The following is a 22,009-nucleotide window of genomic DNA, read 5'->3' on the forward strand; positions in this document are numbered from 1 at the left end:
GTGTATACACGGCAGTGTCTCCTGTGTTGTAAATGGTGCTGCAGTGCCGCACCAATATTTCTCCAAATACACCCCTGGAGCTGGGTGTCCGATATCACCTGGTTGCTGAGTTTTCACCTTTTCAGGGCACTCCTCTCTTGCTCTTTTCATGGCTGTTACCATTTACGTGCCAGATGCAACATAAAAAGCTTCTGCTTTTCTAATCAGCCTCTCCACTGTTTCTTCTTTCCTGCCATTTCCTTTTTTTAAAATTTTCTCTCCCTAGACTTTTTGACGAGGGCCTTTCACACTGGAGCAAACTGATCCCTCTCGTTGTAGTTTTTTGTTTGGATTGTCTCTCAAACTCAAATTCATGAGTTTGAGCAGGTTATCTCAGGCCTTTTAAAACTCTCAAGGGTGGGAGTAGGATTTACTGGTTGAACTTGTCTTTTGCATTGTTCATGTCTGGTGAAATTGTATTTTTGATGTTGGAAGTTCTTAGAGCGTAGATATCCTTTAGAGCCCAGAAGTTACTGTGTATCGGTGTGCCGTTGCCCCATCTAATCTATATCAGAGGATGTTAGGGTTTGTCTTTCTTACTTCCGCACTGTCTAAGGTCACCTCTGGGTACATGGGTTCCTAGGGATGTGATCAAGTGCTTCCTTTGTCTGGCCCTGGGATGTTCCATATCTGGGGGCCTCACCTCTTCCTCCGTTCATCTGCCCATGCCATGTGGTATGCTTCCCTGTCCTGGTTAGTGTTCTCAAGGCTGCGATGCCCACTTGGGTGCCTGCATCTTTGGGAACTCTGGTTTTCAAACTGCGTCTTCTGTGGTGGAGGACTGCCTGATGGTGGGGTGGCTGGCTTTCTGATTCTTCAAGGCACCGACGGCAGGGTCTTTATTGCTTGTTCTGCACCAGCTCTCTGGGAAGGGTCCCCTTTCCTTGACCTCACTCTTGGCTTTTCTCTCCTGTCAGTGTTCGGCTCATGGCCATTTGAGTGGTCCAGGTGATCTTTGGTCAGAGTTTGGTTTGCACACTATAATATTCGCCTTGGTGAGCATCCTTATTGGTGCTTTTTTTGGCAGGTATGATTTCCAAACCAGCAGTCCTTATGAATATGATGTTCCCAGAGCAATAGTTTTCAGGTTGCTGTCTGGCCCTATGTCTAGAAGGAGAAAGGATTTCTTCCTACCCAGTTCTGGTATGTTCTGCAGTCAGAGGTATAGTGGAAGCTCTGCTTGAGGGTTGTAAAAGAGGGTGAATTGTGCCAGTTGTTGTTTTTGTTCAGTCCTGTGTGACCCTTTGCTACCCCTTGAACTGCAGCACCCCAGGCTTCCTTCACTATCTCCTGCAGTTTGCTCAAACTCATGTCCAGTGAGTCGGTGATTCCATCTAACCATCTCATCCTCTTTCACCCCCTTCTCCTCCTGCCCACAGTCTTCCCCACCATCAGGGTCTTTTCCAGTGAGTTGGCTCTTCACATTAGATGGCTGAAGTATTGGAGCTTAAGCTTCAGCATCAGTCCTTCCAATGAATATTCAGGGATGATTTCCTTTAGGACTGACTGGTTTGATCTCCTTGTTGTCCAAGGACCTCTCAAGAGTCTTCTCTTGCACCACAGTTCCAACACATGAATTCTTCTAAGCTTAACCTTCTTTATGGTCCAACTCTCCAATCTGTACATGACTACTGTACATGTACATCTGTACATCCATACATGACTACACATACCTTTGACTCTACAGACCTTTGTCGATAAAGTTATGTCTCTGCTTGCTAATATGCTGTCTAGGTTTATCACTGCTTTTTCTTTTTTCAAGGAGCAAGCATCTTTCAGCTTGATGGCTGTAGTCACTGTGCACAGTGATTTTGGAGCCCAAGAAAATAAAGTCAGTCTGTGTTTACATTTTTTCCCCCATCTATTTGCCATGAAGTGATGGGATCTGATGCCATGATCTCATTTTTTTGAATGTTGAATTTTAAGCCAGCTTTTTCACTCTCCTCTTTGACCTCATCGAGAGGCTTTTTATTTCCTCTTAGCTTTCTGCCACTACAGTGTTGTCATCTGCATATCTGAGATTATTAATATTTCTCCCGGCAATCTTGATTCCAGCTTTAGCTTCTCCCGACTGTCATTTTGCATGATATAGTCTGCATGTAAATTAAATAAGCAGGTTGTCAATATACAGCTCTGATGTACTCCTTTTCAATTTTGAACCAGTTCATTGTTCTATGTCCAGTTCTAACTGTTGCCTCTTGACCTGCATACAGGTTTCAAAGGAGGCAGATAAAGTGGTCTGGTATTGCCATCTCTTTAAGAATTTTCCACAGTTTGTTGTGATCTACACAGTCAAAGGCTTTGACATAGTCAATAAAGCAGAAGTAGGTGTTTTTCTGGAATTCCCTTGCTTTTCCTATGATCCAATAGATGTTCACGATTTAATCTCTGATTCCCCTGCCTTTTGTAAATCCAGCTTATACATCTGGAAATTCTTGGTTCACATACTATTGAAGCCTAACTTGAAGGATTTTGAGCATTACTTTGCTAGCGTGTGAGATGAGTGCAATTGTGCGGTAGTTTGAGCATTCTTTGGCATTACTTTCTTTGGGACTGGAATGAAAACTGCCATTTTCCCAGTTTTGAGGCCACTGCTGACTTTTCCAAATTTGCTGGCATATTGAGTACAGCACTTTCACAGTATCATCTTTTAGGATTTGACATAGCTCAGCTGGAATTCCATCACCTCCTCTAGCTTTGTTTGTAGTGATGCTTCCTAAGGCACACTTGTACTTACACCCCAGGATATCTGGCTCTAAGTGAGTGATCACACCATCGTGGTTATGTGGGGCATTAAGACCTTTTTTGTATCATCCTTCTGTGTACTCTTGCCACCTCTTCTTAATATCTTCTGCTTCCGTTAGGTCCATACCACTTCTGTCCTTTATTGTGCCCATCTCTGCTTGAAATGTTCCCTTAGTATCTCTCATTTTCTTGAAGAGATATCTAGTCTTTGCCATTCTATATTTTTTCCTCTGTTTCTTTGCATTGTTCATTTAAGAAGGCTTTCTTATTTCTTATTGCTATACTCTGGAATTCTGCATTCAAATGGATATATCTTTCCTTTTCTCCTTTGCATTTTGCTTCTCTCTTCTCAGCTATTTGTAAGGCCTCCTCAGACAATCATGTTGCCTTTCTGCACTTCCTTTTCTTGGAGATGGTTTTGATTACTGCCTCCTATACAATGTTTTGAACCACTGTCTGTATTTCATCAGGCACTCTGTCAGATCTAATCCTTTGAATCTATTTGTCACTTCCTCTGTATAATCATAAGGGATTTGATTTAGGTCATACCTGCATGGCCTAGTGGTTTTCCCTATTTTCTTCAATTTTAGCCTTCATTTTGCAGTGAGTTCATGATCTGGGCCATAGTAAGTTCCTGGTTTTTCTTCTGCTGACTGTATACAGGTTCTCCATCTTCAGCTGCAAAGAATATAATCAGTCTGATTTCAGTATTTACCATTTGCTGATGTCCATGTGTAGAGTTCTCCTTTGTGTCGTTGGAAGAGGGTGTTTGCTATGACCAGCGAGTTTTCTTGGGAAAACTCTGTTAGCCTTTGCCCTGTTTCATTTTGTACTCCAAGGCCAAACTTGCCTGTTACTCTACTTATCTCTTGATTTCCTACTTTTGCATTCCAGTCTCCTAAGATGAAAAGGACATCTTTTTTTGGTGTGAATTCTAGAAGATCTTGTAGGTCTTCATAGAACCATTCAACTCTAGCTTCTTTGGCATTCATTTTCATAGCTGCATGATAATTCCATTGTATTCTGATACCTTGAGTTTATCCTTTCATCTGTTGCCAGGCGTCTGGTTGCTTTTCCAGTGTGCCCTTTGTAAACAGTGGTGCTGTGTACATTGTTGTGAAGCATGTTTTCCAGTATGGGTTTCTGCAGGACCTGTGCTCAGCAGTGGTATGTCAGATGGTCTGGTAACAATCTTTTTGCCTCATTAACCAAGCTCTGTATGCCTCTCTATCCGGCTCTACCGATTTACTTTTCCCCCAACAGTGTAGGAGGGTTCCCTTTGCTCCAGGCTGTGTCCAGCATTTTCTCCTTTGAGACTTGTTCATGATGACCCTTCTGACTGCTATCAGGGGCAGCCTCATTGGAGTTTCGATTTGCCATTCTGTAATCATTAGGGATGAAGAACTTGTCTTCCTGTGCATTGGTTGAAAAGAGTATGAGAAAAGTATAGGTTTACTACACTAATATCATGGCATCCAGTCCCATCACTTCATGGCCAATAGATGGGGAGACAGTAGAAACAGTGACAGATTTTATTTTGGGGGGCTCCAAAATCACTGCAGATGGTGACTGCAACCATGAAATTAAAAGACACTCTCTCCTTGGAAGAAAAGCTATGACCAACCTAGACAGCATGTTAAAAAGCAGAGACATTACTTTGCCAACAAAGGTCCATCTAGTTAAAGCTATAGTTTTTCCAGTAGTCATGTGTGGATGTGAGAGTTGGACTCTAAAGAAAGCTGAGCACCAAAGAATTGATGCTTTTGAACTATGGTGTTGGAGAAGACTCTTGAGAGTCCCCTGGACTGCAAAGAGATTAAACCAGTCAATCCTGAAGAAAATCAGTCCTGAATATTCATTTGAAGGACTGATGCTGAAGCTGAAACTCCAATACTTTGCCACCTAATGTGAAGAGCTGAGTCATTGGAAAAGACCCTGATGCTGGGAAAGATTGAAGGCAGGAGGAGAAGGGGACGACAGAGGATGAGATGGTTGGATGGCATCACTGACTCAATGCACATGAGTTTGAGTAAGCTCCATAGGTTGGTGATGGACGGGGAGGCCTGGCGTGCTGCAGTCCAGGGGTTGCAAAGAATCAGACACAACTGAGCAACTGAACTGAACTGAAAGTGTAGGTTGGAAACTGGCTTCCTGAATGTGAGCCCCATGGCATTTCTTTATCCTTGACCTACCTGGGCCCATTTCTTGAGGGCAGGTGTCTTCTACATCCCCACAGCCCTTGTGAGTTTGAAGTGTCCTGAAGCACAGGTTCTAAAGCTGCTGATCGTATGCCAAATGGCCAGAAGGCAGCAGCACTTACTCATGGCTGGCTGTGGTTCCACCGGCCTAGAGGGCTTAGGGAAAGCGGTGCTCCTGGGCTGTGCATGAGACCGGAATGTGGCAGCACAGTCACCCAAGGGCGTCCATCTCCTTCCTTCTTCCTCCTTACACTTCAACCCTAGGTTAATCTCAGCTGTAAATTTGAGGTCCTGAGGGTGCTATTCTAAGAAGGGGGTGACTCTAAGGAAGGAGGCTGGATGGAGGGTGGGATGCCCACCCTACCTGAACTGGAGACCTGGGGCCTTTTCAGACATCTTTGAAGGCAGACATTCACATCCTATTGGGTGCACCAGGTATGTTTTAGGTGCAGGATGGCCCTGCGGATCTGGGGATTGCGGTGCCATTCAGACAAGACCCCTGGAGAAGGGAATGGTAACCCACTCCACTTGCCTAAATAATCCCATAGACAGAGGAGCCTGGTGGGCTACAGCCCATAGGGTTGCACAGAGCCGGACACGACTGAACGACTAACACTTTCCCACTTTTCAGACAAGACCAGGCGTTCCAAATCAAAGAAGGGGATTATTTGCTGCTACATTCATAACAGCTTCCTCAGCCCACAGGCTTGTCCCCGAGTCTTCTCGGGCTCCAGAGATATGACAACAGCTTAGGTACCTGAGGTTGCAGCAGGACATAGTAGGCACTTCTGTCTGTTTGGAGTGTTTTTCTTTATTTCCTTTTTATTTTTGAGGGGATATTGTCCCAGGTTCAATCCTTGGGTTGGGGAGATCCCATGGAGAAGCAAATGGCAACTCACTGCAGTATTCTTGTGGCAAAAATCCAATGGCCAGAGGATCCAGGCAGGCTATGGTGAAGGGGATTATAACAGAGCCCACACTCAACTTGGAGAATCAAGAAAAAAAGTGTTGCTTTTTTATGTTGTTTTAATTACATTAGTACAGCAAGAGGATGCACCTATACACATATGCTTATTCTCTTTTAGATTCTCTTCCCAGACAGCTTTTGACAGAGTGTTCAGTAGAGTTCTCTCTGATCTAAGTTGGTTCTTGTTGATTCTTTATTTTATAAATAGGGGTTTGTATATGTTCAGTCCAGAGTTTTAAATGGCCCCTGAATTTTCCCTTTCCTAATCCTAAAGTTTTGGGTTTTTGGGCCAGAGTCTCTCTCCCTTCTAAACATTAGTTCATTGCTCAGTATTTTTAGATTCCAGCGGGCTTCCCTGGTGGCTCAGAGGTTAAAGCGTCTGCCTCCAACAAGGGAGACCCGGGTTTGATCCCTGGGTTGGGAAGACCCCATGGAGAAGGAAATGGTAACCCACTCCAGTATTCTTGCCTGGAGAATCCCATGGATGGAGGAGCCTGGTAGGCTACAGTCCACGGGGTCGCAAAGAGTCAGACACGACTGAGCGACTTCACTTTCACTTTAGAGTGAAATAATGCAATATTTGTCCTTTGCTATATGGATTATTTCATTAGTGTGACCATCTCTAGTTTGATCCCATTGCTGCAAATGGCATTACATTGTTCGTTTGCATAGCTGAGTCATAATTCCTTTCTCTTTTGATAACAGGAGTCTTATCCCTTCATCTGTCATTGGTCATTTTGTTATTTGCCCATTTTGCCATTTGTAAATAGTGATGCCATGAATGTTGTGCAAGCATGTTTTCCAATTCGGACTTCTGGAGGATGGTGCCCAGAGGTGGTATTTCTAGATGGTCTGGTGACACTCTTTCTGGTTTATTAATCAACCTCTGTGCTCTTCTCCATCCGGCTCTACCAATTTACATTTCCCCCGGCCGTGTAGGAGGGTTCCCTTTGCTCCAGGCTGTGTCCAGAATTTTCTCCTTGGAGACGTGGTCACAATGACCCTTCTGACTGCTGTCAGAGGCAACCTTGTTGCACTTTTGATTTGCCTTCCTGTAATCATTGGGTATGTAGAACTTGTCTCCCTGTGGTTTGGTTGAAAGAGTGTGAGTAAAGTGTAAGGTTGGAAATCGGCTTCCTGAAAGTGGGCCCCATTTGGAATTTTTATCCCTGATTTACTGGGGCTAGTTTTTTGAGGGCGGATGTATTTTTACATCCCCAGAGGCCTTGTGAGTTTGAAGCACCCTGACGCACAGTTTCACAAGTTGGAAGCATTCAGACCTCTTCTCAAGTAGATTCTCACTTTCTTTAGGTGCACCAATGCGCTCTAGGCTCACGATGGCCCAAAGTGATCTTGAGATTGTTTTGCCAATCCGAAGGGGCTAGGCACTACAGTCAAAGAGGGAGTCATTTCCTGGTACATCCCTTTTAGGTCCTCGGTGACAGATCACTGCAGTCTTGTCTCCCAGCCTTATCAGGCTCGAGAGATATGAAAATAGCCCAGGGTCCCAAGGTTGCAGTGGAATATAGTAGAAACCTCTTTCCCTTTTAGATTTGACCCTTAGAGGACCAACAGTTCAGATCTAAAATTCTGTCCATGCTTGGAGTTCAACCCAGAGAAGATGTAACTTTCTAATAGTTTCTAGTACTTCATAATAGCAACACAATATGATTTTGAAAGTTTTTTTTGTTCACCGGCAAGAAGATTTTATACCTTTATGGAATGTTAAACATTTTTTAATGTAATTTCAGAATGGTCTTTTCGTAGGCTTCCCCCTCAGGAAAACTAAAAGAAAAAGGTCATGCCTTCTGTGAAGAGTTTTTCCCTACCTAAAAGACCTCATTAAACTGGACAGGTGTCTAGGCTACACCCCTCTCAAATGATACCTTCTCCATAAAACCTTTCCCAATTCTTCACTCTTGAGGATGCTTTTCCCTTCTTCAAGTGGTAGTTTTTATGATGAACAACATGGTGGAAGGACAACAAAAATCGTCAAATTTTAAAAAAGACAATAAGTCATTTCCCCTCATGCTCTTTTGTCTGTTGGTTCCTACTTTTCTATTGTAGACAAGCAACAAAAACTGGACTCTCAGCTTTAACTATCATAAGGGCTCTGTCTTAAGCAGAGTTTTAGTCATGAACATTTTAAGGAGGGCAAGGACAAGTGTTGAGTGATCTGATAAGAATTCAGGCAATTTATTTTGTCTTTGACTGCTCTGAGATTTAAGCCAACTCACTGTTCTTAGGTACTATATGGTGAAGATTTCAAAGCTTAATGAAGTGCCAGTAGACTGAAAGGGACTTAAACCCTTGCATATATTCCCTCTAATTTCCTGTTTAGCATGAAAATGTTAGTTTAAAAAGAGAAAAAATAAATAAAGATAAAATAAAAAGAGAAAGAGATACCAAGTGTGGAGAAATTACTGGAGCAAATTTCTGGCATAGTTTAGGTGTCTGAAAGTAGTTCAGTTAGATTGTACTTAATGAGGACCAAAGCCGTAGTGACCAAAGCCCAATGCCTTGAATTTCATAGACCGAGACTGAAGTCACTTCTGCTACAGATTAACCGTGTTTTAGGAAGTCACTTGAGTTTACCCACGGAATAGGACTAATTCATGACCCAGATAATCACGATGGTGTGATCACTCACTTAGAGCCAGACATCCTGGAATGTGAAGTCAAGTGGGCCTTTGGAAGCATCACTATGAACAAAGCTAGTGGAGGTGATAGAATTCCAGTTGAGCTATTTCAAATCCTAAAAGATGATGCTGTGAAAGTGCTGCGCTCAATATGCCAGCAAATTTGGAAAACTCAGCAGTGGCCACAGGATTGGAAAAGGTCAGTTTTCATTCCAATCCCCAAAAAAGGCAATGCTAAAGAATGCTCAAACTACCGCACAATTGCACTCATCTCACACACTAGTAAAGTAATGCTCAAAATTCTCCAAGCCAGGCTTCAACAGTATGTGAACTCTGAACTTCCAGATGTTCAAGCTGGTTTTAGAAAAGGCAGAGGACCCAGAGATCAAATTGCCAGCATCCACTGGATCATCAAAAAGGCAAGAGAGTTGGAGAAAAACATCTATTTCTGCTTTATTGACTATGCCAAAGGCTTTGACTGTGTGGATCATAATAAACTATGGAAAGTTCTTCAAGAGATGGGAATACCAGGCCACCTGACCTGCCTCATGATAAAGCTGTAAGCAGGTCAGGAAGCAACAGTTAGAACTGGACATGGAACAACAGACTGTTTCCAAATTGGGAAAGGAGTACGTCAAGGCTGTATATTGTCACCCTGCTTATTTAACTTCTATGCAGAGTACACCTTGAGAAACACTGGGCTGGATGAAGCATAAGCTGGAATCAAGATTGTCAGGAGAAATACCAATAACCTCAGATATGCAGATGACACCACCTTTATGGCAGAGAGTGAAGAAGAACTAAAGAGACTCTTGATGAAAGTGAAAGAGGAGAGTGAAAAAGTTGGCTTAAAGCTCAACATTCAGAAAACTAAGATCATGGCATCCAGTCCCATCACTTCATGGGAAATAGATAGGGAAACAGTGGAAACAGTGACAGACTTTATTTTGGGAAGCTCCAAAATCACTGCAGATGGTGACTGTAGCCATGAAATTAAAAGACACTTGCTTCTTGGAAGGAAGGAAAGTTATGACCAACCTAGACAGCACATTAAAAAGCAGAGACATTACTTTGTCAACAAAGGTCCATGTAGTCAAGGCCATGGTTTTTCCAGTAGTCATGTATGGATGTGAGAGTTGGACTATAAGAAAGCTGAGCGCAGAAGAATTGATGCTTTTGAACTGTGGTGTTGGAGAAGACTCTTGAGAGTCCTTTGACTGCAAGGAGATCCAACCAAAGGAGATCCAAGTAAAGATCAGTCCTGAGTGTTCATTGGAAGGACTGATGTTGAAGCTGAAGGTCCAATACTTTGGCCAACTGATGCCAAGAACTGACTCATCTGAAAACACCCTGATGCTGGGAAAGATTGAAGGAGGGAGGAGAAGGGGATGACAGAGGATGAGATGGTTAGATGGCATCACCGATTCAATGGACATGAGTTTGAGTAAACTCCGGGAGTGGGTGATGGACAGGGAGGCCTGGCATGTTGCAGTCCATGGGGTCGCAAAGAGTCGGACACGACTGAGTGACTGAAGTGAACTGAACTGAGGATTAATTACTCCCTTTTCTGAGCATGTGTGTATTTCTATCTAGGTGTTCTCGTAGGCGTTTGTATGCTTTTCCTCTTTCTTGTTCAGGGTCACAGCACGTTTGCGCTCGCCCTCTGTGACTGTGCGTGTCCGGCCGGCTCCTCCCTTACATCTGGTCCCTTCTTTGTGGTCACAGTCACCGCCTCAATCCCAAATGTTACCTCTTCACGGCGAAAGGATGAAAATCGCCAAAATTTACTGCAACCCCACTCGCTGAATAGGGATTACTGCTCAAGTGGAGGCAGGCAGGTCAGGGACCTCCTCTCGTCGTTCCTTTTTCTCCTGCATTTTCTCATACGGAATATTTGTAGGAGTAGCGGGCGCAGCAGTGGGCTTGAAGGCAGAGCTTTTTCTGCTAGGAACACAAATCTTCGACTCCTGCTGTGCTTCCGGAGACATTCTCTTCGCACCTAGGTGGGGACTAATTTCTGGGCCGGACTGGCCCGTATTTCCTGTTTTCAGTCCATCACTTCCGCCCGGAGTTGCTTTAAGTTCCCGCTGTGAGTAGCTACTTCCGCCAGCAGTCCTTAGCGTCTTCGACTTGGAAAGTGGCCCTGGGTCGGCCTCCTCCTTCTCTCAGCCTGGCTACCCGAAGCCAGATCTCAAGGTGGAGGCGGCAGCGGCTGGGCTTGTCAGAGAGCGTTCTTTTTGCCCAAGTCCTGGGCCTGAGGTTACTTAGAGGTGCGGGAGAGGTGCCCAGCCTGGCCCAGCCCGGGCCTTCCCCGGGCCAGTGACAGTGGCCAGAGGCCTCGCCGCGCCCACCCCAGCCTGGCTCGGGGCGCGGCCTCGCAGCCCTTGTCCCGCCCCTGCTGTCTGCTGGGCGCGGGATCGGCGCCTTCAGCCCAGGAGCGGTGGGACCGTTTTGCACCTCTGGGACTCCGCAGTCCCCTGGCTCCGGCCGCTGGAGAACATGGAGTTTGCCGAGCTAATCAAGACCCCTCGGGTAGATAATGTGGTGCTGCACCGACCTTTCTATCCGGCCGTCGAGGGGACCTTGTGTCTGACTGGCCACCACCTGATCCTCTCCTCCCGGCAGGACAGCACAGAGGAGCTGTGGCTTCTCCATTCAAACATCGACGCCATCGACAAGCGGTGAGTGCTGGTCCCATCCATCCCCTGCTGTGCGCGCAACTCTGATGCTTGTCTGCGGAAACCCGTCCTAGCGTTTTCCTTGTGTCCCCTCGCCCAACCACTCAGCAGAACGACCCTCGCTGTGGCCTAGACTAAGGATTTGCGTTTTAGAAAGCTGAAACCATCCAGTTGAGATACCGGGTTTCCGTTCAGTCTGATTGGGTTACCGTGTGGTTGTTACTGTGATTATCATTTTTGGTACATAACACTGTTTGGATGGATTTCTAACGTTTTCATTTTAAATTTCTTTTCCTTGCACCATCATATTCCTTGAATGTTAATTTTCCATCATAGTTCATAAAGTTGTGAGTGAATGTGATTACAAAGTCTTGCAACTTAGTGTCTGAATTCCACAAACCCTTCTCCCCTCCTCCCCGAAATGTTCAGTTTATCATATTTCTCTTTGTTTCTTACCTTCTAGATCATCAATTTAAGACTTCCCATTTTGGAAGATTAGTATGTGTTTTATTTTCTTTACTTTCCTGTGCTTTTGCAAAGAACAGAATAGGCTCTTAAACAAAGATTAATTCATTGACTTTTTTTTTTTTGCACCCCAGGCTCTCTTTCCAGGGTAGTGTCTCAAGAGGCTAAAAGTTATCGTTCATCTGTAGTCAAAATTACCATTTCCCCAATGGTTTTGTGTACTTTAGCCAGAAGGTAAGTTGGTCATCCAGCTTACACTAAAGTGTAAATGAATGACAATAGTTTTTTTGGTTACCTCTCAGGAGAATTTGGAGGTGAAGAAGATTCCCAAAGTGGTTATGCCTTAAAAGAAAATTATTTCTAATAGGAAAAGTTAAACAGTATGAGTGAAGTGATGATAGATTTATTTTCAAGCAGCAGACTCCTGTTTGACTCCTGAGATCAACCTCTCCTGTGTAAAAGTTTGCAGTGTTCCCTTTTTGCCTTGGTGGTGGTGGTGATTCAGTCACTCAATCAAGTCTGACTCTTTAAACCCCATGGACTGTAGCCCACCAGGCTCCTCTGTCCATGAGATTTCTCAGGCAAGAATACTGGAGTGGATTGCCATTTCCTTCTGGGATCTTCAAGACCACGGGATGGAGCCCTCATCTCCTGCATTCTAGGCAGATTCTTTATAGCTCAGCCACCAGGGAAAACCCCTTAGTCTGTCGTGTATGGCAATCCTTGTTCTGGCCCAAATCTACTTTTCCCTGTTCAGTTTTTGCCATTCTTTTTCCTGAACCCTTTTTCCCAGTCAGTCCTCACTTTTCATTTTGGTTCATCCATGCCCTGCATTCTCTCACGTATTTTACTGACGCTCTTCCTTCTGCCGGGAATGCTTGCTCCTCCCAAATTTGTCAAACATTCACTGAATGCCTTATGTTTCCGACATTTTGTGAAACATTAAAGACAGCATGATGAATAAAATATAGCTCTTGCCTTGCAGGAGGTTTATAGGCTATCATCCAGCCATTGCTCATCTTATCAATATTCAGTTTAATCATTTCAATCTGCCATCCCTTTCACACAACTAGAAGTAATTCCCCTCCCCTTGAAATCCTATAGCTCTTTTTATGTCTTTCATAAGTATTTGTTAAAATTTGTGTTTTGATAGTTACGTATGTGTTAGCTCCTTGAAGCCAGGGCAGGAATTTGGTTAATTTTTATCTCCTTCAAAGCTCCTATCTGTGACTTGGGCAGATAGGCCCTTAGGAAATAAAAGACTTAACCACTGAGTGGAGAGTGGTGACACAGAATACAAATAAGCGTTTCTCCATGCCATCAACTCTTTTCTTTCTTTTTTATCTCTTTCTGTGGTTTGTTTTCTGTTTGTCATTTCATATTTACCTAGAACTTAGCACATGGTGGGCCTGGTTGGGCTTAAATGAATGTTTAAGATAGGACCTTTTAATCTGTTAGTAGAAAAATGACAGATTGTACACGCTTTTACCTGGGAAGCAGCATGATGTAATGGAACCAGGTAAGCTAGGTGGTAAGATCTGAGTTTGTTAAGTTGTTGCTTTCAGAAAAGAGTTACTTCCTTGTGTCTTCTGTATGGTGAGCACTACCTGGGCTGTGGACATGCAGTGGGACTGAGACAGATGAGGAGCTTATATACTGGGGAGGAGATGGACATTCAAATAAATCAACAAATAAATATGTAACAGTATCAGCTAATAAGTGCCAGGAAGGAAAAAAAGGGAGATGTGAGGATGAAGAATGCCTGGAGGCAGTGTGTTTAGAAGGAATGTTTGAGAGGACAAGTGACTTTTGAATTAATGAAGGGAGGAAGCCTGCCCTGAATATCGGAGGAAGGAGCACTGCGGCCAAGCTCCAGCCCAAGGGAATGCGAATGCAGAGACTTGAGACAAGAGCCTGCCTGGCGAGTGGGAGGAAGAACAAAGGCCAGTGTGGCAGGAGGGCCTTGAGCACGGGGTAGGGGCCGGGGCACCGGGAGGCCACGGAAACTGTGGTTGGAGGGGCCAGCAGTGGCCAGGTCATGGAGGGCCTGAGACGCCACTGTGATGGTTTTCATGGGAGGCCTTGGAGAGCTGAAAGCATGATAGTGTAGCAGTTGATAGACTTCTTGAAGATGATTCTGGTCATTGGCAGAAAATGGGTGGTAGAAGGGCAAGAGTGTAAGCAGAAGACCCAGGTGGACTGTTGGGTAGTTCAGGGAAGAGATGGCAGTGACTTAGGAGTGGACGCAGAAGTAGTGTGGTCAACAGTGGTCAGGTTTGAGGGGCACTTGAATGAATGTATTAACTTTGGGCTGTACTGGGTCTTCATTGTTGCCCCTGGGCTACTCTTGGGTGCGGTGCCCTGGCTTCCCCATGGCGGCCCCTGTTGCGGAGCATGTGCGGTGGGGCACACGGGCTTCAGTAGTTGCAGTGCTTAGGCTTCGTTGCTCTGGGGCGCTTGGAATCTCCCCAGACCAGGTATGGAAACCGTGTCCCCTGCAGTGGAAGGCCGCTTCTTAACCACTGAACCAGCAGGGAAGTCCTGGGTGTATTTCGAAGGTTTAGCTGCTGTGAATTTGTGAATGGGCTGTGAGAGGAAGAGCAGGAGTGAAACTGACCCCTTCATCCTGCCTCTCGGTAGTTAGGTGTCCTTGGGCGAACTGCTGAGCCTCCTCGAACCTCAGTGCTTCCACGTGAGGAAGAAAGGCCCTCTCATGTCCAGTATTAGCTTACATTTGAATCTTTGACATGCTTGAATGTGTCCGTGTACAGTGCACACAGAATTTTATTTAATCCCTTCCGCAGGCGAGGTTGTACACAAGTTTTACAATTATACTTACTTTTTATTTTTATGGTAGAAAGTTGAGTTACTCCTACTTGGTTGATGACTCATCATTTTCATGATTGGTTCATTACAAAGTCTTTTGTTTTTTTTAGTGTTCTTCAGCCCTAATTTTCTCTCTTTCCACTTTGTCCTCAAGCACTACAGGCAACTATGTCAAGTGTCGCAACTTGTCCTCAGATGTATGTACGTCACTGTCAACTGTCGAGCACTGTTGCGTGTAGGTGTGCACGCATGTGCGCGTGTGAGTTTAATTTACCGGAGCAGGGTTATGTCGTAGAGCTCGTTCTGTTTCTCAGCATTCTAACTCGGCGCTCTTTTTCCAGGCTCTCTTCATGTTGCTGTGTGTACATCTGTCTCACTGCTTCTGACTGCAGCGTTAAGTTCCAAAGTGCCTGTGCTGCACTGGGCTTAGTCGCTCAGTTGTGTCTGACTGTTTGTGACCCCGTGGATGTAGCCCGCCATCCAGAGTGCCTACACTGCTTTACTTATCTCACCCTCTGGATGATCTCCAGCTCCCTACAATCTTTTTTTTTTTTTTTTAATTTTATTTTTTTTTCTTTTTTTTTTTTAATAGGCTAATTACTTTACATCATTACAGTGGTTTTTGTCATACATTGAAATGAATCAGCCATAGATTTACATGTATTCCCCACCCCAGTCCCCCCTCCCACCTCCCTCTCCACCCGATCCTTCTGGGTCTTCCCAGTGCACCAGGCCCGAGCACCTGTCTCATGCACCCAATCTGGGCTGGTGATCTGTTTCACCCTAGATAATATACATGTTTCAATGCTGTTCTCTTGAAACATCCCACCCTTGCCTTCTCCCAGAGTCCACAAGTCTGTTCTATATATCTGAGTCTCTTTTTCTGTTTTGCATATAGGGTTATCATTACCATCTTTCTAAAGTCCATATATATGTGTTAATCTTAACAGCTCTGGTAAACGTCCTCACTCAAGTCCCTTTAGCGTCTTCAGCTGAGTTTCTCTGAGACTGTGCCTAGGGTGGGCTCAGCCAGAACGCAGATGCGCAGTCACCTCACAGAGAATGCCAGATAGCTCTCCAAAATGCCTGTTCCACTTTGCCCTCCCAGCATGATTCTTTTTTTTTCTTTTTATTCCATTTATTTTTATTAGTTGGAGGCTAATTACTTTACAGTATTGTAGTGGTTTTTGCCATACATTGACATGAATCAGCCGTGGATTTACATGTGTTCCCCATCCCAGTCCCCCCTCCTGCCTCCCTCCCCATCCCATCCCTCTGGGTCTTCCCAGTGCACCAGGCCCGAGCACTTGTCTCATGCATCCAACCTGGGCTGGTGATCTGTTTCACCCTAGATAATATACATGTTTTGATGCTGTTCTCTTGAAACATCCCACCCTTGCCTTCTCCCACAGAGTCCACAGTCTGTTCTATACATCTGAGTCTCTTTTTCTGTTTCGCATATAGGGTTATTGTTACCATCTTTCTAAATTCCATATATATGTGTTAGTATACTGTAATGGTCTTTATCTTTCTGGCTTACTTCACTCTGTATAATGGGCTCCAGTTTCATCCATCTCATTAGAACTGATTCAAATGAATTCTTTTTAATGGCTGAGTAATATTCCATGGTGTATATGTACCACAGCTTCCTCATCCATTCGTCTGCTGATGGGCATCTAGGTTGCTTACATGTCCTGGCTATTATAAACAGTGCTGCGATGAACATTGGGGTGCACGTGTCTCTTTCAGATCTGGTTTCCTCGGTGTGTATGCCCAGAAGTGGGATTGCTGGGTCATATGGCAGTTCTATTTCCAGCTTTTTAAGAAATCTCCACACTGTTTTCCATAGCGGCTGTACTAGTTTGCATTCCCACCAACAGTGTAAGAGGGTTCCCTTTTCTCCACACCCTCTCCAGCATTTACTGCTTGTAGACTTTTGGATAGCAGCCATCCTGACTGGCGTGTAATGGTACCTCATTGTGGTTTTGATTTGCATTTCTCTGATAATGAGTGATGTTGAGCATCTTTTCATGTGTTTTTTTGCCATCTGTATGTCTTCCTTGGAGAAATGTCTGTTGAGTTCTTTGGCCCATTTTTTGATTGGGTCATTTATTTTTCTGGAGTTGAGCTGGAGGAGTTGCTTGTGTATTTTTGAGATTAATCCTTTGTCTGTTGCTTCGTTTGCTACTATTTTCTCCCAATCTGAGGGCTGTCTTTTCACCTTGCTTATAGTTTCCTTTGTTGTGCAAAAGCTTTTAAGTTTTATTAGGTCCCATTTGTTTATTTTTGCTTTTGTTTCTAATATTCTGGGATGTGGGTCATAGAGGATCCTGCTGTGATTTATGTCGGAGAGTGTTTTGCCTATGTTCTCCCCTAGGAGTTTTATAGTTTCTGGTCTTAACATTTAGATCTTTAATCCATTTTGAGTTTATTTTTGTGTATGGTGTTAGAAAGTGTTCTAGTTTCATTCTTTTACAGGTGGTTGACCAGTTTTCCCAGCACCACTTGTTAAAGAGGTTGTCTTTAAGTATTTCTTAGTAGAGTGTGAATGCAGAGACTTGAGGCAGGAGCATGGCTGGCATGTAGGAGGAAGAAGAAAGGCCGGTGTGGCAGGAGGGGGATTGGGAGACTGCAGAGACTGTGGTTGGCGGGGTCAGCAGTGGCCAAATTGTGCAGGACCGGATATGCCCACTGTGATGGTTTTCATGGGGAGCCTTGGAGAGCTGAAAGCATGAAAATGTAGCAGTTGATAGACTTCTAGAAGGTGATTCTGGTTCCTGGCAGAAAATAGATTGTAGAAGGGCAATGATTTGTTAGCAAATCATTAAAATTTTTTTTGCCTTTCTGTGGATTGCCTGTGAATTTCTGGGGCCCACTTTTAAAAACTGGGTTTTTCTTTTCTTTTTTTTCTGGCCAGTTCCTTATAGATTCTGTAGATATTAATTTTTCACTTAGACATTACACATATCTTCTCCATATATCTCACCCATTTGTTGACTCTTGGGTGGTGCCCTTTGTTAGAGAGAAGTCTTTGATTTTAATGCAGAATTTATCAATACTTTGTGGTTTGTGCTTTTTAAGTGTTACTTAAGTCCTTCTTTATTTCAGGATTACTAGGATATTCTCCTAGATTTTCTTCCACATTATCTTTATAGTTTTACCCTTCATTTTTAGATCTTTAATCCATTTGGATTCTACATTCAAGTGTGATAAGAATCCAACCTTGTTTTTTTCTCCATACAGCAAGTCAGTTTTCCTAAAACCATCATCTAACAACCTATCCTTGACTGATTTTTCATACATCAAGTGGTTTTATGCATATATGTATATGTAATATATAAAGCTTTGGCTGCGCCCCATAAGTTTCGTAATATTGTGTTTTTGTTTTCACATTTCTGTCTGTACTTTATAATTTCCCTTGTGATTTGTTCTTTGCTCTGTTGGTTATTTAAAAATGTATTAATTTTCACAATTTGAGTTTTTAATTGGAGCGTAATTGCTTTACAGTGTTGTGTTAATTACTGCTGAAGAACAACATAAATCCGCTATAAGCATCTGTATGTCCCCGACCTCTTGAGTCCCTCCCACCCCCATCCTCCCCCTCTGGGTCCTGGCAGAGCACCACGCTGAGCTCCTTGTGTTATTCAGCAGCTTTCTGCTAGCTGTCCCTTTCACCCTGGTGGTGATCGTGTCAGCTGTACTCTCGTTTGTCCCACCCTCTTTCCCCCTGCTGTGTCCAAAAAGTCAGTCTCTACGTCAGCATCTCTATTTCTGCCCTGCGAATAGGTACCATTTTTCTAGATTCTATATATATGCATTAATATGCAATATTTGTTTTTCTCTTTTCTGACTTAACTTCACTTAGTATGACAGACTCTAGGTTCATCCACATCACTACAAATGACCCAGTTTCATTCCTTTTTATGGCTGAATAATATTCCATTGCATATATGTACACATTTTCTTTGTTCATTGATCTCTTGGTGTCCAGGCTATTGCACATAATGCTGCAGTGAACATTGGGGTATGTGTGTTTTTTTTGAATTATGATTTTCTCAGGGTATATGCCCAGTAGTGGGATTGCTGGGTCATATGGTAGTTTTATTCCTAGTTTCTTAAAGAACCTCCATACTGTTTTCCATAGTGGTTTTATTAGTTTACATTCCCATCAACAGGGCATCCACATCCTCTCCATTTATGGTTAGTAGATTTTTTGATAATGGCCAGTCTCACTGGTGTGTGTCGTTACAGTTTTGATTTGCTTTTTTCTAATACCGAGTGATGTTGAGCATCATTTCATGTGTTTGTTGGCCATCTGTATGTCTTCTTTGAAGAGACATCTGTTTAAATTTTTTGCCCATGTTTTTATTGGGTTGTTTTTTTGAAACTGAGCCTTATAAGGTGCTTGTATATTTTGGGGATTAAGCCTTTGTCAGTTGCTTTGTTTGCAGTTATTTTCTCCCATTCTGAGAATTGTCTTTTTGTCTTGTTTATGGTTTCCTTTGCTGTGCAAAAACTTTTAAGTTTAATTATATCCTATTTGTTTATATTTATTTTTGTTACTCTAGAAGGTGTGGGTCAAGGGAATCTTGCTGTGATTTATGTCGGAGAGTGTTTTGCCTATGTTCTCCTCCAGGAGTTTTATACTTTCTGGTCTTCCATTTAGATCTTTAATCCATTTTGAGTTTATTTTTGTGTATGGTGTTAGAAAATGTTCTAGTTTCATTCTTTTACAGGTGGTTGACCAGTTTTCCCAGCACCACTTGTTAAAGAGGTTGTCTTTTTTCCATTGTATATCCTTGCCTCCTTTGTCGAAGATAAGGTGACCATAGGTTCATGGATTTATCTCTGGGCTTTCTATTCTGTTCCATTGATCTATATTTCTGTCTTTGTGCCAGTACCATACTGTCTTGATGACTGTGGCTTTGTAGTATAGTCTGAAGTCAGGCAGGTTGATTCCTCCAGTTCCATTCTTCTTTCTCAAGATTACTTTGGCTATTCCAGGTTTTTTTGTATTTCCATACAAATTGTGAAATTATTTGTTCTAGTTCTGTGAAAAATATCGTAGGTAGCTTGATAGGGATTGCATTGAATCTATAGATTGCTTTGGGTAGTATAGCCATTTTGACAATATTGATTCTTCCAATCCATGAACACGGTATATTTCTCCATCTGTTTGTGTCCTCTTTGATTTCTTTCACCAGTGATTTATAGTTTTCTATGTATAAGTCTTTTTTTTTCTTTAGGTAGATATACTCCTAAGTATTTTATTCTTTTTGTTGCAATGATGAATGGTATTGTTTCCTTAATTTCTCTTTCTGTTTTCTCATTGTTAGTGTATAGGAATGCAAGAGATTTCTGTGTGTTAATTTTATATCCTGCAACTTTACTATATTCGTTGATTAGCTCTAGTAATTTTCTGGTAGAGTCTTTAGGGTTTTCTATGTAGAGGATCATGTCATCTGCAAAGAGAGAGAGTTTCACTTCTTCTCTTCCTATCTGGATTCCTTTTACTTCTTTTTCTGCCCTAATTGCTGTGGCCAACACTTCAAAACTATGTTGAATAGTAGTGGTGAGAGTGGGCACCCTTGTCTTGTTCCTGATTTTAGGGGAAATGCTTTCAATTTTTCACCATTGAGGGTAATCCTTGCTGTGGGTTTGTCATATATAGCTTTTATTATGTTGAGGTATGTTCCTTCTATTCCTGCTTTCTGGAGAGTTTTAATCATAAATGGATGTTGAATTTTGTCAAAGGCTTTTTCTGCATCTATTGAGATAATCATATGGTTTTTATCTTTCAATTTGTTAATGTGGTGTATTACATTGATTGATTTGTGGATATTAAAGAATCCTTGCATTCCTGGGATAAAGCCCACTTGGTCATGGTGTATGATTTTTTTAATATGTTGTTGGATTCTGTTTGCTAGAATTTTGTTAAGGATTTTTGCATCTATGTTCATCAGTGATATTGGCCTGTAGTTTTCTTTTTTTGTGGCACCTTTGTCTGGTTTTGGAATTAGGGTGATGGTGGCCTCATAGAATGAGTTTGGAAGTTTACCTTCTGCAATTTTCTGGAAGAGTTTGAGTAAGATAGGTGTTAGCTCTTCTCTGAATTTTTGGTAGAATTCAGCTGTGAAGCCATCTGGTCCTGGGCTTTTGTTTGCTGGAAGATTTCTGATTACAGTTTCGATTTCCTTGCTTGTGATGGGCTTGTTAAGATCTTCTATTTCTTCCTGGTTCAGTTTTGGAAAGTTATACTTCTCTAAGAACTTGTCCATTTCTTCCAAGTTGTCCATTTTATTGGCATAGAGCTGCTGGTTGTAGTCTCTTATGATCCTTTGTGTTTCAGTGTTGTCTGTTGTGATCTCTCCATTTTCATTTCTAATTTTGTTAATTTGGTTCTTCTCCCTTTGTTTCTTAATGAGTCTTGCTAATGGTTTGTTAATTTTGTTTATTTTTTTTCAAAAAACCAGCTTTTAGCTTTGTTGATTTTTGCTATGGTCTCTTTAGTTCTTTTGCATTTATTTCTGCCCTAATTTTTAAGATTTCTTTCCTTCTACTAACCCTGGGGTTCTTCATTTCTTCCTTCTCTAGAGTGTGTTAGAGAAGAGTGTAGAGTTAGGTTATTTATTTGACTTTTTTCTTGTTTCTTGAGGTAGGCCTGTAATGCTATGAATCTTCCCCTTAGCACTGCTTTTACAGTGTCCCATAGGTTTTGGGTTGTTGTGTTTTCATTTTCATTCATTTCTATGCATATTTTGATTTCTTTTTTGATTTCTTCTATGATTTGTTGGTTATTCAGAAGCGTGTTGTTTAGCCTCCATATGTTTGAATTTTTAATAATTTTTTTCTTGTAATTGAGATCTAATCTTACTGCACTGTGGTCAGAAAAGATGACTGGAATGATTTCAGTTTTTTTGAATTTAGCAAGACTAGATTTATGGCCCAGGATGTGATCTATTCTGGAGAAGGTTCCGTGTGCACTTGAGAAAAAGGTGAAGTTGATTGTTGTGGGGTGAAACGTCCTATAGATGTCAATTAGGTCTAGCTGGTCCATTGTGTCCTTTAAAGTTTGTGTTTTCTTGTTAATTTTCTGTTTAGTTGATCTATCCATAGTTGTGAGTGGGGTATTAAAGTCTCCCACTATTATTGTGTTACTATTAATTTCCTCTTTCATACTCGTTAGCCTTTGCCTTACATATTGCGGTGCTCCTATGTTGGATGCATATATATTTATAATTGTTTTATCATCTTCTTGGATTGATCCTTTGATCATTATGTAGTGTCCTTCTTTGTCTCTTTTCACAGCCTTTATTTGAAAGTCTATTTTGTCTGATATGAGTATTGTGACTCCTGCTTTCTTTTGTTCTCTGTTTGCGTGAAATATTTTTTTCCACCCCTTCACTTTTAGTCTGTATGTGTCCCTTGTTTTGAGGTGGGTCTCTTGTAGAC

At 42.5% G+C, this 22,009-nt stretch overlaps 1 protein-coding gene across 2 annotated transcripts in view; it reads left to right on the plus strand.

The window, feature by feature from the left end:
• Positions 1–10,700: 10,700 nt before the first annotated feature.
• The window catches only part of MTMR9 (myotubularin related protein 9), a 56,076-nt gene continuing 44,767 nt past the window's right edge, over positions 10,701–22,009 (plus strand). The window contains exons 1-2 of one of the 2 annotated variants that reach the window (XM_070480661.1): positions 11,195–11,269; positions 11,866–11,965. In XM_070480661.1, coding sequence (XP_070336762.1) covers positions 11,940–11,965 — 26 coding nt within the window. In that variant the 5' untranslated portion in view covers positions 11,195–11,269; positions 11,866–11,939. Of the gene's footprint in view, positions 11,270–11,865; positions 11,966–22,009 lie in introns of both variants that reach the window. The other variant, XM_070480660.1, reaches the window with a different exon arrangement.

This window comes from Odocoileus virginianus, chromosome 18, assembly GCF_023699985.2.
Source record: "Odocoileus virginianus isolate 20LAN1187 ecotype Illinois chromosome 18, Ovbor_1.2, whole genome shotgun sequence".
Classification (NCBI taxonomy): Eukaryota; Metazoa; Chordata; class Mammalia; order Artiodactyla; family Cervidae; genus Odocoileus; species Odocoileus virginianus.